This window comes from Epinephelus lanceolatus, chromosome 5, assembly GCF_041903045.1.
Source record: "Epinephelus lanceolatus isolate andai-2023 chromosome 5, ASM4190304v1, whole genome shotgun sequence".
Classification (NCBI taxonomy): Eukaryota; Metazoa; Chordata; class Actinopteri; order Perciformes; family Serranidae; genus Epinephelus; species Epinephelus lanceolatus.
In genome coordinates this window covers 25,649,726-25,663,752 of record NC_135738.1, presented here as the reverse complement: position 1 = coordinate 25,663,752, position 14,027 = coordinate 25,649,726, and the positions used below count along the sequence as shown (strand labels likewise).

General features: G+C 40.6%; 2 protein-coding genes and 1 long non-coding RNA gene across 4 annotated transcripts; 2 read left to right on the top strand and 1 right to left on the bottom strand.

Annotated features, from left to right (window-relative positions):
• Window positions 1–4,653: 4,653 nt before the first annotated feature.
• Window positions 4,654–8,348, top strand: LOC144463471 (uncharacterized). 2 transcript variants are annotated; one of them, XM_078167967.1, is made up of 3 exons: window positions 4,654–4,879; window positions 4,987–5,065; window positions 7,103–8,348. In XM_078167967.1, exons 1-3 carry the CDS (start codon window positions 4,779–4,781, stop codon window positions 7,463–7,465), a joined length of 543 nt encoding a protein of 180 aa, XP_078024093.1. In that variant the 5' UTR covers window positions 4,654–4,778; the 3' UTR covers window positions 7,466–8,348. The 2 variants fall into 2 exon arrangements, with proteins under 2 accessions (XP_078024093.1, XP_078024092.1); XM_078167966.1 differs by having other exon boundaries at window positions 4,987–5,089.
• On the bottom strand, window positions 6,044–11,390 carry LOC144463472 (uncharacterized). Its single transcript, XR_013491624.1, has 2 exons — window positions 11,264–11,390; window positions 6,044–9,414 (listed from the first exon to the last, which is right to left on the bottom strand). It is a non-coding gene; the product is annotated as an uncharacterized LOC144463472 (long non-coding RNA).
• On the top strand, window positions 11,354–13,945 carry LOC117261767 (uncharacterized). The gene is made up of 2 exons (XM_033634253.2): window positions 11,354–11,485; window positions 12,408–13,945. The coding sequence occupies exon 2, from the start codon at window positions 12,415–12,417 to the stop codon at window positions 13,306–13,308; it is 894 nt and encodes a 297-aa protein (XP_033490144.1). The 5' UTR covers window positions 11,354–11,485; window positions 12,408–12,414; the 3' UTR covers window positions 13,309–13,945.
• Window positions 13,946–14,027: the final 82 nt, after the last annotated feature.

The window sequence follows — 14,027 nt, the reverse complement described above, 5'->3', positions numbered from 1 at the left end:
AGATGAAGGTCCAAGGGGCCCCTGACACTCTGGGCCCCTGGGCCTGTGCCCTGTAGGCCGTTCACTAATCCCTCCAGGGCTGCTAATAAATAAAACAATTTGTATAGGGGCAAGAAAAAATTCACATCGGGCTCAAATATTTCTGCCCCACTTGTCCATCTGGGCAAGTGAAAAAAAAAAAAAACATTAATGTTGCACTTATTATAATATAATATAATGCACTAATATATATTAACATAATGAGATATTACGTCTCTCCTGACACATAACATCAGTGCCCTTCGTGACCAGTGGAATATCTTCATTCAATTTAAAGATTCTGCTTTTCCTAAATCTTGCTTCCTTATGCCATATGGCCAATCACAGCAAGCGTTTTTGGGACAGATGGCCAATGGTACTGACCTTTACTCAAAGCAGGGTTAAGCCCAAGAAGACAACTAGAAGATTAGTCTGGTTCTCAACAATTAGGTCCCTCAGAGTAGGAAGAAGGTGAAGAGGAGGCTGTGGAAAACAAAAGGAGATATAGATTAGATTAAGTGAAAGTTAGTCACTTAACTTTCCTGATCAAGTTGTTAATGGTTTGCTTCTCACCAAACAAAAATCTGCAGTACATTCCATATTAAATGTATTCATAATGTAATTATGGATCATTGTGTTCTGCAATTCTAAATATGATTTTTTTAACTGAAAAAAAGGCTTATTACAACATTCAGTTTATAAAAATCTTAAAATCAGCACTGACCCAGTGACAAACTAAACCACAGTGCTGCCGATGCTCCCATGTCAGTAAGTTCAGCAGACACTTTGGCCATGTTCGACTGAAAAAATTCAGCAGTGAGAAGCTTTACTCCATCAGCAAACAGAAATCTTCTTAGCACGGCCTGATCTGTGGATGTGGCAGCAAGCCTGGAGGAGGATGAGTTCGATGCCACTTTAGGTTCATCAAAGATGCTTTTAATGTTTAAATATTTTTACTTACTAATTTAATTGTTTTAACTTTTTCATTTTGGTTTCTAGTGACAAACAAGTTACTGTTGTCATTACCAATAATGCTTTGCAAGACAACTGTCTGGGACCCTCACAGAGTGTGTGTTTCACTGGATAGCAGTTAATTCTGGTCTAATAATTGTCAGTTTGAGCTTGTTGGTATCTCTAATTTTCTTTAAAAAAAAGACAAAATGTGGGTCAATACAGATATTTTCAAAAAGTGCCTGTTGACATCTGTTAGAAATAATAATAATAACATGGTGAGAGATTTTGAGGATTTTTCATTTGATACCAGTTCAGCCCTCTGATTACTTGTCATTCCTAAAGTGTGCTGAACTTGAGAGCTTTAGAGAGAATGACATTGTGCGTGCATCTGGCTGTTAACATGCTATCTGCCTCGAGGTTTTTCTCCCCTCCCTTTCTTCCCACTTTTTAATTTAGTCAAACATACAAAGCTGGTCTTTGCAATCAAGGCCTAAGCACTTAGGAAGGAGCTTTAGAGACATAATTAAAAGGCCTGAGTGGGAGACGGCAGCTTTGAAACAAAGTGACGGAAAGTGAGAGTCTGATACAAGGTTGTTTGGAACATCAGAGATTGAAAGAGAAGAGGGTGATGGAGGGACGGAGAGGGGAGAAAAGAGGGAGAAGTGAGAAAAAAATGTGGCATGCAATGATGCGACTAGACTAGCGTGGATTATCTGCTGTCGGCCAGTAAGAATAAGGCTCACAGGGCTGGAAGCCATGTGCTTCAGTGTGACCACAAACACCCAGAATGTATAAGAATTACAACAAACAACTATTATAATTATTGCTGAAACTGATTTTAAGGATGTTTTATATTACTGGCATGAGACTCAATATGCAAATAAAAATATGTGAAGGAGAAGCTGGCAATACCAAAAGTGTTCTCACTGCAGAATACTGCAAATAACCACCAGTAACAGTAAATGTGGACGGGCTGAGACAGAGGAGAAAAGCCTGGGTGGGAGACGTGAATTTGAAAGATCAGACTTCGCCGTAGTTTTAATTACATAGCACACAACTGCAGCCCTGATTAATTCCAACAACCATAAACTGCACAGTGTGTGCGTGTGTTTATGTAAGTGTGCTGGTACATTTGTCGTAGATGGAAGTGAATGAAGATACAGAGACACAGAGAGAGAGATGGAAATCATAATTGAACTTTGTGAATTAAACTGCACCTCACACATTCAGGTTTTTCAGCACGATGCCAGCACTTTAAAGGATAGACTAATGGCCTTTTCAGTACCCACTAGAATACATTCATAAGGACACCAGTCATTAGCAGTGATGTGAATATTACAGCAATTTGGGCATTTGTTCATTATCCCAGTAAAATCACAGACTAACCTTTGATTCTGTACCTTCTTTGATTCACACATGAAGACACATTCAATCCAAACTCACTTTAATGAAATGTCTTTAACAACATTTCAATGAGCCGACCAAGTCTCAACATTTACCAGACTTCAAAAAGATCATCACTAATGTCATGAAATCAAGTGTGCATGTTTTGATTAAAGACAGGTGGGTGCAGCTAAAGTGCCAGTAATGGTTACTAACTACGGTATATTTACTCAAGTACTGTCCCTAATCATGACAGTTTTGGGGATACTTGTTCATAGGTATCCACATTTAATACAAATTCTACTAGTCCTACTGCATTTGAGAAGAAATTATTTTCACACCACTACATTTATTTGCTGTAGTTAGTTTGCAGACTCAGTTACATACAGAACACATGGGGGCGGCAGTAGCTCAGTCCATAGTAGTTTGGGTTGGGAAGCAGAGGAGTATGAACTGGTAGCTGTAGAGGAGACTGTTCACCCCCTGGGCCCAGCCGAGGTGGCCCTGAGCAAGGCACCAAATCACCGGTTGGTCCATGCATGCATGTATAGGTCCTGTTTGTGCATGTGTGTGTACATATGACATCCTATAAGAGGCATGGCCACAGTCTGACCCAGGGGTCATGACAGATTTTAAACAGCCTGCAGCTTGTCTTTCAAAATATAGGCTAGTATACATGACTCGCTACACAATATTGGTTAATCAAACCGAGAAAGAAATCAAACTAAGCAAAGATATCAGAGTTTACAAAGGCAGTATCTTCACGAGGTACAGAAATGATTAGAGGGAATGTAAAGCACAATTATCAATTCGTATTTTTGTATTTGTTTTATACACAGGGTAATATTGGTTATCAGGTTTAAGAAGGGCAGTGGTGTAAATGTGAGGAGAGTGTATTTATGTAATGGTTTGATTAGTGATGGATTAATATAGTTTGGGATTGGGGGTAGGGCTAGACAAGCATGTTGCTTCTCTTTTTTGGACATGGAATGTTCATTTACGTTTCTCATTGTTAGTCTGTTCATGATTTATTGTTTGTCTCTGTTTCGTAGGGATTTTTTTCTACTATACATCCCATTTTTTTCTATTTTTTAATGTTTGAAATAAATCAAATCAAATCAAGCAAGATCACTTTGCACTTTTCCTTCACCTCATGGTTGCTGGATCATCTTACAGGTTGTAGATATGCACCAAGTAGGAACTACACAGGCAGAACTAGTGAGTTTTCATTAACAGACTGTAACCAAGCTAACAAATGTAGAAAGACGCGCAAAGTCGACAGTGAAGGCTGCTTCCCTCCGGAGTGGTGGACAGTTGAATAGGACAACTTTTTCAGTGGAAGATGACACAGTTGAGTTTGTTTCATTTTTTATGTGATTTCTTTTAAAAAGAATACATATGATGCAAGAAGCAGATGCCACCCAGGTATTTTCTCATTATCTACTCTGGCCACCATTAAAAAAAGTTTGGACACCCCTGACCTTTAACCCTTTGAAACCTGAGCAAACTGGCATGGTTTCTTTCAAAAACATGGGGAGAAGGCAATGAGCAATGACAGAAGAAATTACCCCCAAAAAACTAGCAAGAAATCATTAAATGAGAAAATTAAAAACAGCAAAATTAGTAAATAAATATATAAATAAAAACAAGAAAAGAAAGTTTAAAAACAAAAAAAACAAACAAACAAGGAAAAGACCTGGAAAAAGCTTAAAAAATAAAATAATTATATTATAATAATTTTAAATATATAATAATGATAATTATAAATATAGTTTTTCCCTAGCTTTATCAATTTATTTATTTATTTTAATTTTTGTCTAAGGCCATACATTTTTTGCAGTTTGTGGAACATTTCTTATTCAGTTACTCAATTACTTTTATTACCCATGTTTTTTGAAAGTAACTGTGCCAATTTGCTCAGCGTTCAAAGGTTTAAATACTTGCGAAATGCGTCACAATAAACCACAGTGACTGTTTGTGGAGCATGTCAGACAGTACAGTGTGACTCAGTGATGTGCTTTTAACCACTCCTATAAATTTTGGCATTGTACAAATATGCCAGCCACAGATGTTATATTTGTATGTTAACAATGTCTAATTAAAAACCAAAAGAAATGCCTCCTAATGGACTGGCTGACACGAGTGCAACACTGTGCAGTAATTAAACGTAAAAATCTAAATTGTTTCATTGAAAATAATGTTTTTGTTAATCATATCCTGAAGGGTCAGGATTTCATGTGGTGCATTACTCTGTTTGTCCGCTAAGTGGCACCAAAGACTCAGCCATCCAGTGGTCACGTGACTTCAACACCCAGCAACCTCCTTGTTTCTGTTTCGTGTTCACTCACCCTACCCCAAAATACCTCCGTAACCTTTGTCTAGATGTAACGAAATGATATAAACTTGTATAATATAACACCAACATGTCGGACAGACACCGGGCTCTGCCGTCATGGATGGCGAAGAAGGAGCAGAAAGTGAAGAAGGAGCCGCTGAAGAGCCTCAGTAAACAGAAAGCTGCACGGTAATGTTACTTTGCTTTAACAAAACAAGACAAACCCTCGGTTCTATGCGTCAATTAAAGCTCCTAAGCTCTGTTCGACTCACACAAACGCACTGGTGTGTTCACAGGGCTGTTTTCTACTGCATGAACGAGAAGGAGCTGGTGGAGGCAGCTGTGTCGTATCTTACCACCGGAGCCTGCGAGGGTGTGAGTCTCCTGACTGACCACAAGGTGGAGCTGTTTCTCTACATGTTTGGAACCAGGAGGTTGTGCTATAAAAGACCAAGTGCTTGATCTATACTGTATAAAATATATAGATAGGATATGTCAGTATTGTTCAGGATGTTGACATTATGCAAAACAACCAAACATGCAGTGCCGGGGAGGCTTCTTTGGAGGCAAAGCTACTTTACAGTGGAAGAAGTTGAACTACAGCAAAAATACACCAGGGAGAAATCTAGTTTGGTAACTAAAGCTACTTAGAAAAAGTAGTTCAGCTACTCAGCTTTGTAAAAAAAAAAAAGGGCAATGCACATATGGTTTTTTTCATACACATATATATATATTTAAACTTTATTTAACCAGGAAGTCCCATTGACATTCATTCTCTTACAAGAGAAACCTGGCCAATCAAAACACATTAAAATGCAACAAATACAAGATAAAATACAAACATCCACAATAAAACAACAACTATTCAAACACAGTGGCCTCTCAAGAAAAAAAGCTCACGTCTCTATCACCATCTTCTTTATGATGCTCTTAAAGTCATCGATGATGGAAGTGTTTATAATTGTAGATCTTTATGAAGATTGTTCCATGCACGTGGTGCATAGTAGAAAAACATGGTTTTCCCCGGATCTGTTGAAACCCAGGGTTCATTTAAGAACAACCACTTGGAGGAAGACGCTGTTAACCACCAGAGCTGACACACAGCTGGGCTGGAAGTTTGCCCAATATTGTTTTACAGATAAAAACATACCAGTGCTGCTGTGTGCGAGTGGTCAATAAAGAAAGTGGTCATAAAGAATGCAGTGATGAGTGAGGGACTGTGCATTTGTAATAAAACATAGAGATGCATGGTACACTGAATCAAGGCTATGTAAAATGGAGGAGGTTGCATGCACATACAACATGTCACCGGATATAATATGAAACTATAAAAAGTCACATGCCAGCACGTAATACCACACAGTTGAGTTTATTGCATAAAGTGCCCACTGGTTTACAGGTCATAGCCTACATAAAACAAAAAACAAAATACCCTGCAATACAGTGGAAAGTGCAAGAAATATCAGCCTTGTTTTTTTTAAACAGACACCTGCTCTCCAGAAACTTGAGTCCAGGTGGGAGTGTTACACAAAGCAGATTTACTCAGTCAGGTAACTTATAAAATAGCATGCAACAACTTCTCTGAACATTTGTTAATACATTTTCAACAACCAATGCTTATGATTAATTGTGGTAAAAGAGGGTTCATTTACAGTAGAGAAGCAATGGTAAAAAAAAAAATAATAATAATAATTTCTTAACTTTTATGGCTCCACATTGTTTGTAGTTTGAGTAATTAACTACACAAAAAATTGCAAAAAAGAATTTGACTACTTGATTAAACATGTCGATATAAAGCTACTAGAAAATGTAATTAAGCTACTGGTTAAAATTACAAGTAATTCACTACTCTCCAACACTGAAAACATGTATATTAAATACATCATATGTGTGAAAGTCAGATACATTTGGATCCTGATACAGATTTTAACTTTTACAAGTATATGCAAAACATATTTTATCCACTGGCGGCACAGTGGTTAGCATTGTCGCCTCACAGCAAGAGGGTTTCTGGTTCAAACACAGGTTGGGGAATCACCTCCGTGCAGAGTTTGCATGTTCTCCCCGTGTCAGTGTGTGTTTTCTGCACGTACTCCGGCTTCCTCCCACAGTCCAAGACATGCAGGTTAATTGGTGACTCTAAATTGGACGTAGGTGTGAATGTGAGAGTGAATGGTTGTCTGTCGCTATGTGTCAGCCCTGTGATAGTCTGACGCTGTCCAGGGTGTACCCTACCTCTCGCCCTATGTCAGCTGGGATAGGCTCCAGCCCCCCCGCGACCCCCAACAGGATAAGAAAAAAAAAAATCATATCTAATACCATTTTTGTCGCAGATATTACATGCAAGATATTCCCTGTTACATTTTGTCCAAACTCTGTGATTGACCCCCCCCCTCCTCTCTACACACACAGGTTGAGGACAAGGCAGCAGGCACCGCTGTGAAGATGAAGGAGAACCCTGCCGCTTCAAAGGCGATACCAAAGCCGGTGACTGTAGTGGAGGAGTCATCAGATTTCGGTGATGACCTGGACATGACATATGTTTCAGAAACAGACTTGGATATAGCAGAGGTGGAAACATTGCCGTACACTACGAGCCCACAGACTGAGGGGCCTCAGGGTCAGAGGTCAGGGCCAGTACAGGATGGCCGTGGTCTTGTGAATGTTGGACTGGAGGCTGAGGAAAAAAAGGAGCGCTCACAGATGCCGACAGAGGCGACAGAGGCAGCGGAGGACGATTCCTTACGGCTTGTGCGAGAAATTTTTTTCACCTGATGATGAACTTTGTGGAAAACTATTGAAATGTTTGCAGTACATGTAAAATACTGCCTTAAAGGGGAATGCCACGCACGTAACAACTTCACCAAGCAGTCCAATCAGTACGCACACAGCCCCTGGAGAAGTGACCCTTTTATTGATGTCACTGGGATGTAAATCTGCCACAGCTCCACAGACTGACCCAGATTACTCAACAAAGTTATGCATTAAAATGAGATGTAAATGTCAGTTTTCAATCAAAGGATTCCAAACCCCATTTTGTTGAGACAGCTCTATCAAGCATCTTCCAGTGTGGCTTCACGAGGTCTGAGGTCAATTCAGTGTTAATGGAGCTGCTGAATGTTTTAGTTTGAGTTAACAGTCTAATGAGCTAACATGGATTAATGGAAATTCCCCTCACACAGATATTGTAATATTTAGTTTAGTTCAGCCTTGTTTAAGTGAAGACTGGAGCCAGAACTCTTTTGATGTTGAGATAATTAACAGAGCGGATCCTTTGATAATGAATGTAAAGCTGACTGTAGCTGTGGTAATGTTATAGTACATCACTGCAGAGTTTCTGTGGTCAGAGAGACATGCTTCAAACACTGTGCCTGCTTATGTTTTCATGAGCAAAGCACTGAATACTTGACACTGAGGTTGTGCTAATGTACAGAGCTCTGTGCTGCAGCTGCAGCTGCACCCAGGGCCTTTTTGTATGAGTTCAGACAAACAGATATTTTTATCAGTGAGGCAGCTCCAAGTTTTCTCGATGACTGCATAGATTAAAGGGTCACATTGATGTTGAACTGGAAGATCACAGAGTATATTCTTGTATTTAAATTGTAGTTTATGCTAATTAGATGTTGTTGTTTGTCCACTTCAATAAATGATGAAGTAGCAGCCCTGTCATAAACCTTTGTGTGGACTCTAACAGCTGTCAGCACTTGCTCTTCTACTTCACTACCTTTTAAAATTGTCTTATTGGAAATACAAAAAAGAACAGAAGCCCTTTTTACAAAGTGCTACTCTCCTGAGCACCTATCCACCAGCTGTGCATATAGGTCATATTTCTTTTTAGTGATATATTTATTTAAACAGTTGATAATCACCTTCACAAACCGGTCTGCCCAGAATTCAGAAACACTGTTACAGCACACAGCAGCTATTACAGTGTGCTCCAGTCTATTTACAGAAAGAAGGGCAACAGGTTCATTATAAAATTTGTCATAACACTCTTGGATTTTGGACCCAAAACAAAGATTATGCCATCATTTAGTGGAAATATAACAACGAACATGTAACAAAATTGTCAAAAAACAAACACTGCTTTCATTATACCTTCATCAGGCACTTCAGCTTCACGATTCAAGTTTCCCTCCTGCTAACAGAGTGAGGTTGACTTCTCATCTGGATCCATCTACTCCCAGTCAGACGTTAGCCTCCTCCCTAACAGCCAGCTCAGCACAGTTATAACAGCCAGCTCAACCTGCACACCCACACAGATATAGAACCCGATGGTCATGCGTTCCGAGCTCACATACGACCAATAGAAAATCAGAAAGCCTACAATGCCGGTCAAGATGAGTAGGCTTGATGCAGCCTGGCTGGCCATGCTGAACCGGAGTGCTGCTTTGTCCTTGGCGTAGGCCGCTAACAGCATCGCCAGCAGGGCAAAGGCCACAAGCACCAGAGGAACATATAAAATCAGGATAAGCACTATTGAGGGGGTATCCATGTTACCCTCAGATTCAGCTCCACTGACATCACTCTGGTACCACCAGTGAAAGGGGCTGATGAGGGCGTCGTCGGAGAAGATGAACACACCAGCAAAGAGCATCAGAGAGGTCAACATCTGAGTGAGGATGAGCAGGAGAATCAGCGAAATCCAAAGAGAGAACGCTGTGGCTTTCCTCACAGAGAGAGCAGCCATATCTGAAGATGTTTAAGGCCTTATGTCCCCTGACCTGTAGATTTAATATTCAGGTTGACAGAAATCAACACAAACATTTAATCAATCAAAAAACATTTGTAAGAGTGGTGCCTGTTAAAAAAGGGTGAAGACATGTAAGCTGGGAATACCAAAAAGAAATCCCACCTAAAAATCTAAAAACTACCTCAAGTGTTATTTTAGAACTTGTTATATATGTATGTTGTATTGCTGTAAAGAAAACGTGTTGCCAAGTAAAATAACTTAGAAACGTTGGACCCTCAAACACATCAAGAACGCCTACCTCACTTCGACATGCTCAGGTAAAATGGGACAGTCATGTTTGTTTTTTTAAATTGTTAAATCCATTTATCAGTTCAGTCATTAATTCATGAAATCATTAATGTAACCTAACTATTCATTAAAAAAGATTTTCCACCTTTTCCGCCATGCTCTTCCTGTTCTTTTGCTGCCTGTGTTCTTAGCGCCATATCGCCTACAATGGACAGGCGCATATGTGTGTGTGCTTACGTGCTCACTGCATCATCTTTAATATTTTTAAGTGACAAAAATACTAAAAATGTCTATAATATGACAAGATGGCACACAGTAACATAACACACGGGCCATGCTGCCTGCGTGAACAGCGTGTATGCATAGCAGGTTGGAGCTGCTGCTTCGCTGCAGAACATCTAGATTTTAGAAGCCTCGCCTGTTTTGTGTGCCGCGGTTTTCAGCAAACAGACAGTCACATTGGTCTTTTGATGCTCACACTTACATAATACCACCTTTAGCTGCAGTTGCAATGTCAAAATCTGTCACAGACATAAAATAATACATACATTTTTATTATTAACTCAACCCAAACTGTTTCCATTTCAAAATAAAAGCCCTCTGACAACGTTTTTGTCGACTGAATCCCTTCATTTATTAACATGATGCTTTTTATTGTGAACCGTGTTGTTGAAATGCAGTGGCTTGCACGGCTCCATAAATAAGTGGAGTACTCACTTTTAATTGTATTGATACAGTAGTTATAGCAGCAGGCAGCTCTTCAGCAGCAGGAAAAATGTCCCATTAAGTGCACGCTCAAAACCCTCAACCATAGAAAATAAAGTGTAGTATTAAAATAATATGATTATAAGTCAAACAGTTAATAAAATGCAACATCCTAACCATTTTGTTGCTATTATTGTTTTAGCTGCAGTACTCTTATTACCACAAAGGGAAAATCAACATGCCACTTGGCTTGCAAGCTCTGGGTCCAGTGATGTTTTGCTCTGAGCTTCCTAGTTATCTCAGACCAATCAAAACAATGGTTTCACTTGTAGAGCACTCTTATAGTGACAATGTTTATAGAGCCATATATGTAAAATTGTAAATGTCCCATTTTACCTCATGCCCCACAATACCTGACTTCATCCTACAGAAAAACATAAATTAAATAAGCCTGCATGGATTAACTGCATTATCATGTGAGTGATCTTAATGACGCAACCACCAAATGGGACAGCTGCCAGCTTGTCAGCATTACAAACTTGTCCTACAGCAACAAATGTGTCACGGATTTAATATTTAACCAAGTCAGCTGATCAGGATTCATTTGGCAGTTTCCTCTTCATGATTACATTACATTTAAATGGAATTGACTTCGGTCAATTCCGTGAAATCAATGGAATTAACTCAGTGAAATCCCATTAAAATGAAAGTGTGACTTCAAAGAGCTGTAAATAATGATCATTCTGAAACCTAACAGAATGGTGATAAGTCAGAAACATGGTGACAGGTGAAGCTGCTTTGTCAAGAATAAATCCTGATTCATGGCTGACTGCTGATGTGATCCAGTAAAGTTAAATTAGTGGATTAATTCTGCCTTGTTTACTTACGTTGGTTGAAGTCTGGTACAGGAGGAAGTGTGGGGGCCCGGCGTTGGTGCGCGACACGCGCATAGAGCGTGACCGCGCACGGTGCGCAGCGCCGCTTGCAGGAGTCAACTCCGCTGGTGCACGCTGTCTTCGACAGTTTGACGTGCGGACTTCTCCAAGTTGGAAGTGCGAGATCAACCGCAACTTTATCTGCTTTCACTGCAACGCAAACAGGTTCAAAAGGTTGGTTCCTATTTCTGATTTCACCTTATACCCGCAGCTGTTTTTTTTTTATTCCTGTACAGTTTTAGATTTATTTTAAGTTTGTTGAACACGAGAGGGAGGCGGGGTCGTCTGCAAGGGTTTCTTTGTTCGTTTTTCTTTGAGCAACAATTAATGGCAATTTGCACACGGATGTTTGTGTGGATATAAATCATAATCGGCATATTTGTCATGTCATGTGTTAGATATGAAAAGAGTTTGAAGTGTATGTTGAAATTCATGGTTCAGATGAGAAGCACAACTGGATCAAGGTGTGGTTGTTTAATAGAGTCATTTTAAAAACGCAAACAACAAAATCACAAACCACCGTTTCCCTGACATGGCGTCTGTACAGTAATATTAACTGGCAAACGTTTTCAGTGCATGTCTAAACGTGTCCCATCTTTTGTTTGTAATGGAGTTGGGACGTGAGAGGTGGCATGCAGTGCAAAGCAGGCCACAAACACATAATCAATCAGACAAATGCTTTTTAAATTTCCTTTGGGCACTCTGGAAACATTGATGATAAACACACGCGTGAATCCCGACACTACACAGCACATGCTGTACATGCATAACGGGAAGGGCACGAGAGAACACAATGTACCATAACACATACACACACACACTGGGATATTTTTTGCTCAACCAGTTAAGTAAACCCTGACAAGTATAAGCAAGTGTCTGTCTTTACTTGTGTTTGTTTTTGTGACCTTGATCCGTTGTGCATTCATGAATTTGGAAGAAAAACTCCATCTGATATGACAATGCCTGGAATAGGGATCTTATGTAATATTGAGCAAAAGAGAAGCGTGTATTTACTTTTTGTAGCCACTTCAGGACCAGAATTCGATGTTTAATCTTTTAAAAGTAATTTTAATCTCATTTTGAACTCTCTCTACAGGTTCATCATGGGAGCTCGCTTCAGCAAAGCGCGAGAAGCCCCAGCCACTCCTGCTGAAACTGCTGTCCCTGAACAGAAAGCTGCAGCAGAGCCAGCTGCCACACAGCCAGCCGGAGACTCTGGACCACCACAGACTCAGGAGGCTGTCAAGACAGAAAATCCTGAGGTGGTGTTGGGGGAGGCAGTGACAGTGAAGGCGTGTTTACCCAATGAAGAATGTGTTGCGGAGTGCAAACCTCCAGAGGCTCCTGCTGCCTCAGACCCACTAACTGATGCTGAGCCAGAGGCTGTGGCAAAGGAAACCCCAGCTCCAGTCCAGCCTGAGCCTGTGGTCTCAGTCAGCAAACCTGAACCTGTTGCTGAAGCTCAGCTTGCTCCAGAACCTGTTCCCGAACCAGAGCCTGTGTCCGAACCCGAGCCAGTTCCCGAACCAGAGGCAGAAGTCGAGACAGTCCCTGAACCCATCTCAGAATCAGTGCCAGCCCTAGCTGAAGCTCTGGAGCAGCAGATAGACCTGCTTAACCAAGAGTCCCTCCCTGAGCCTCTGGTCGACCTTGGTGTCCCTGATGTAACTCCCCCAGCTGCTGACATTGCTGCCCCAGTCATTGCCGACGAGCCCTTAGACATCCCAATGGCCGAGGCATGCCTCGAGAGTGCTGAGGTTTCCGTGATTCCTGCATTTGAGCTGGAAAGGAGCGAGGAAACACCCGAATCTGTGGAGAACCTGATAGAGGTGGAGGCTGGCGGCAACTTGGAGCAGCTTGTGACCGACGTCAACGAGGAAGATGTCCGTGGACTGCTGAAGAACTTAGAGCTGAAAGGAAATGACCTTGTCGCTGACCTCATTCCCACCGATGACAAGATCCCCGATGGCGTGAGCGCATCCACTGAGCTGATGTGAAACCGTGGAAGAGGATGCATTAAAGAAGTGAACGGATATTGTTCTGTGAAACCCTCTTAACCCCTTACATGCATTCTGAAAGAATCACAGGTGCAATGTTTTCTCTTTCTCACTTAAGTGGCCAAATAAAGGCAAAACAACTCTTTTTCTCTTTCCAAATCAAATGTGCCAAAAGAAGAAAAAAAAGGGTGTGTTGGTGGGGGTTTAACAGCACATGGGGTTATGAGTGTACTTAAGTGTATTGCTGGACAACGGAGATCTTCCTCTATGCAAATTCACCAAGTGAGAATTTAAATGCATTTCTTTGAGAGACTTGAAGAAAACAAAGCCATTGCTATGTAACAACTCCCTACAGAAAAAAGGTTGAAGTATGGTGTTGATCGAGTACAAAAGGGGAAAAGCAAAAGCTTTTTGGTGGATGTGTAAGTCGGCAGGGGACAGAGGCAATGCAACCAAAGACGGAGACAGTACATGCATACCGCTATACAGCAACAAACAAGTGTCCAATAAACATTTATGCCTTAACATTGTCATGGACTTTGTAATATTCCTTATCTTTATTGTATTTTCAATACAGTTATGGGATTTGTTAACCCAAGTAGTGGCTTGCTTGTGAAAATAAAAATATTATTCTCCATGTGTTATAGTCATGGTCCCTGATTTACTTTAATTAGAGGGAATATGTTGAAGATCAAGATAAAGGCGAGATGGTGTTATGT

Bases quoted from the DNA above. Each gene is read 5' to 3' on its own strand.
- LOC144463471 (XM_078167966.1), top strand. From the start codon at position 4,779: ATGTCGGACAGACACCGGGCTCTGCCGTCATGGATGGCGAAGAAGGAG. The intron at 4,880-4,986 runs GTAATGTTACTT...GTGTGTTCACAG, and splicing joins AGTAAACAGAAAGCTGCACG to GGCTGTTTTCTACTGCATGA. The intron at 5,090-7,102 runs GTGGAGCTGTTT...CTACACACACAG, and splicing joins GTCTCCTGACTGACCACAAG to GTTGAGGACAAGGCAGCAGG.
- LOC117261767 (XM_033634253.2), top strand. From the start codon at position 12,415: ATGGGAGCTCGCTTCAGCAAAGCGCGAGAAGCCCCAGCCACTCCTGCT.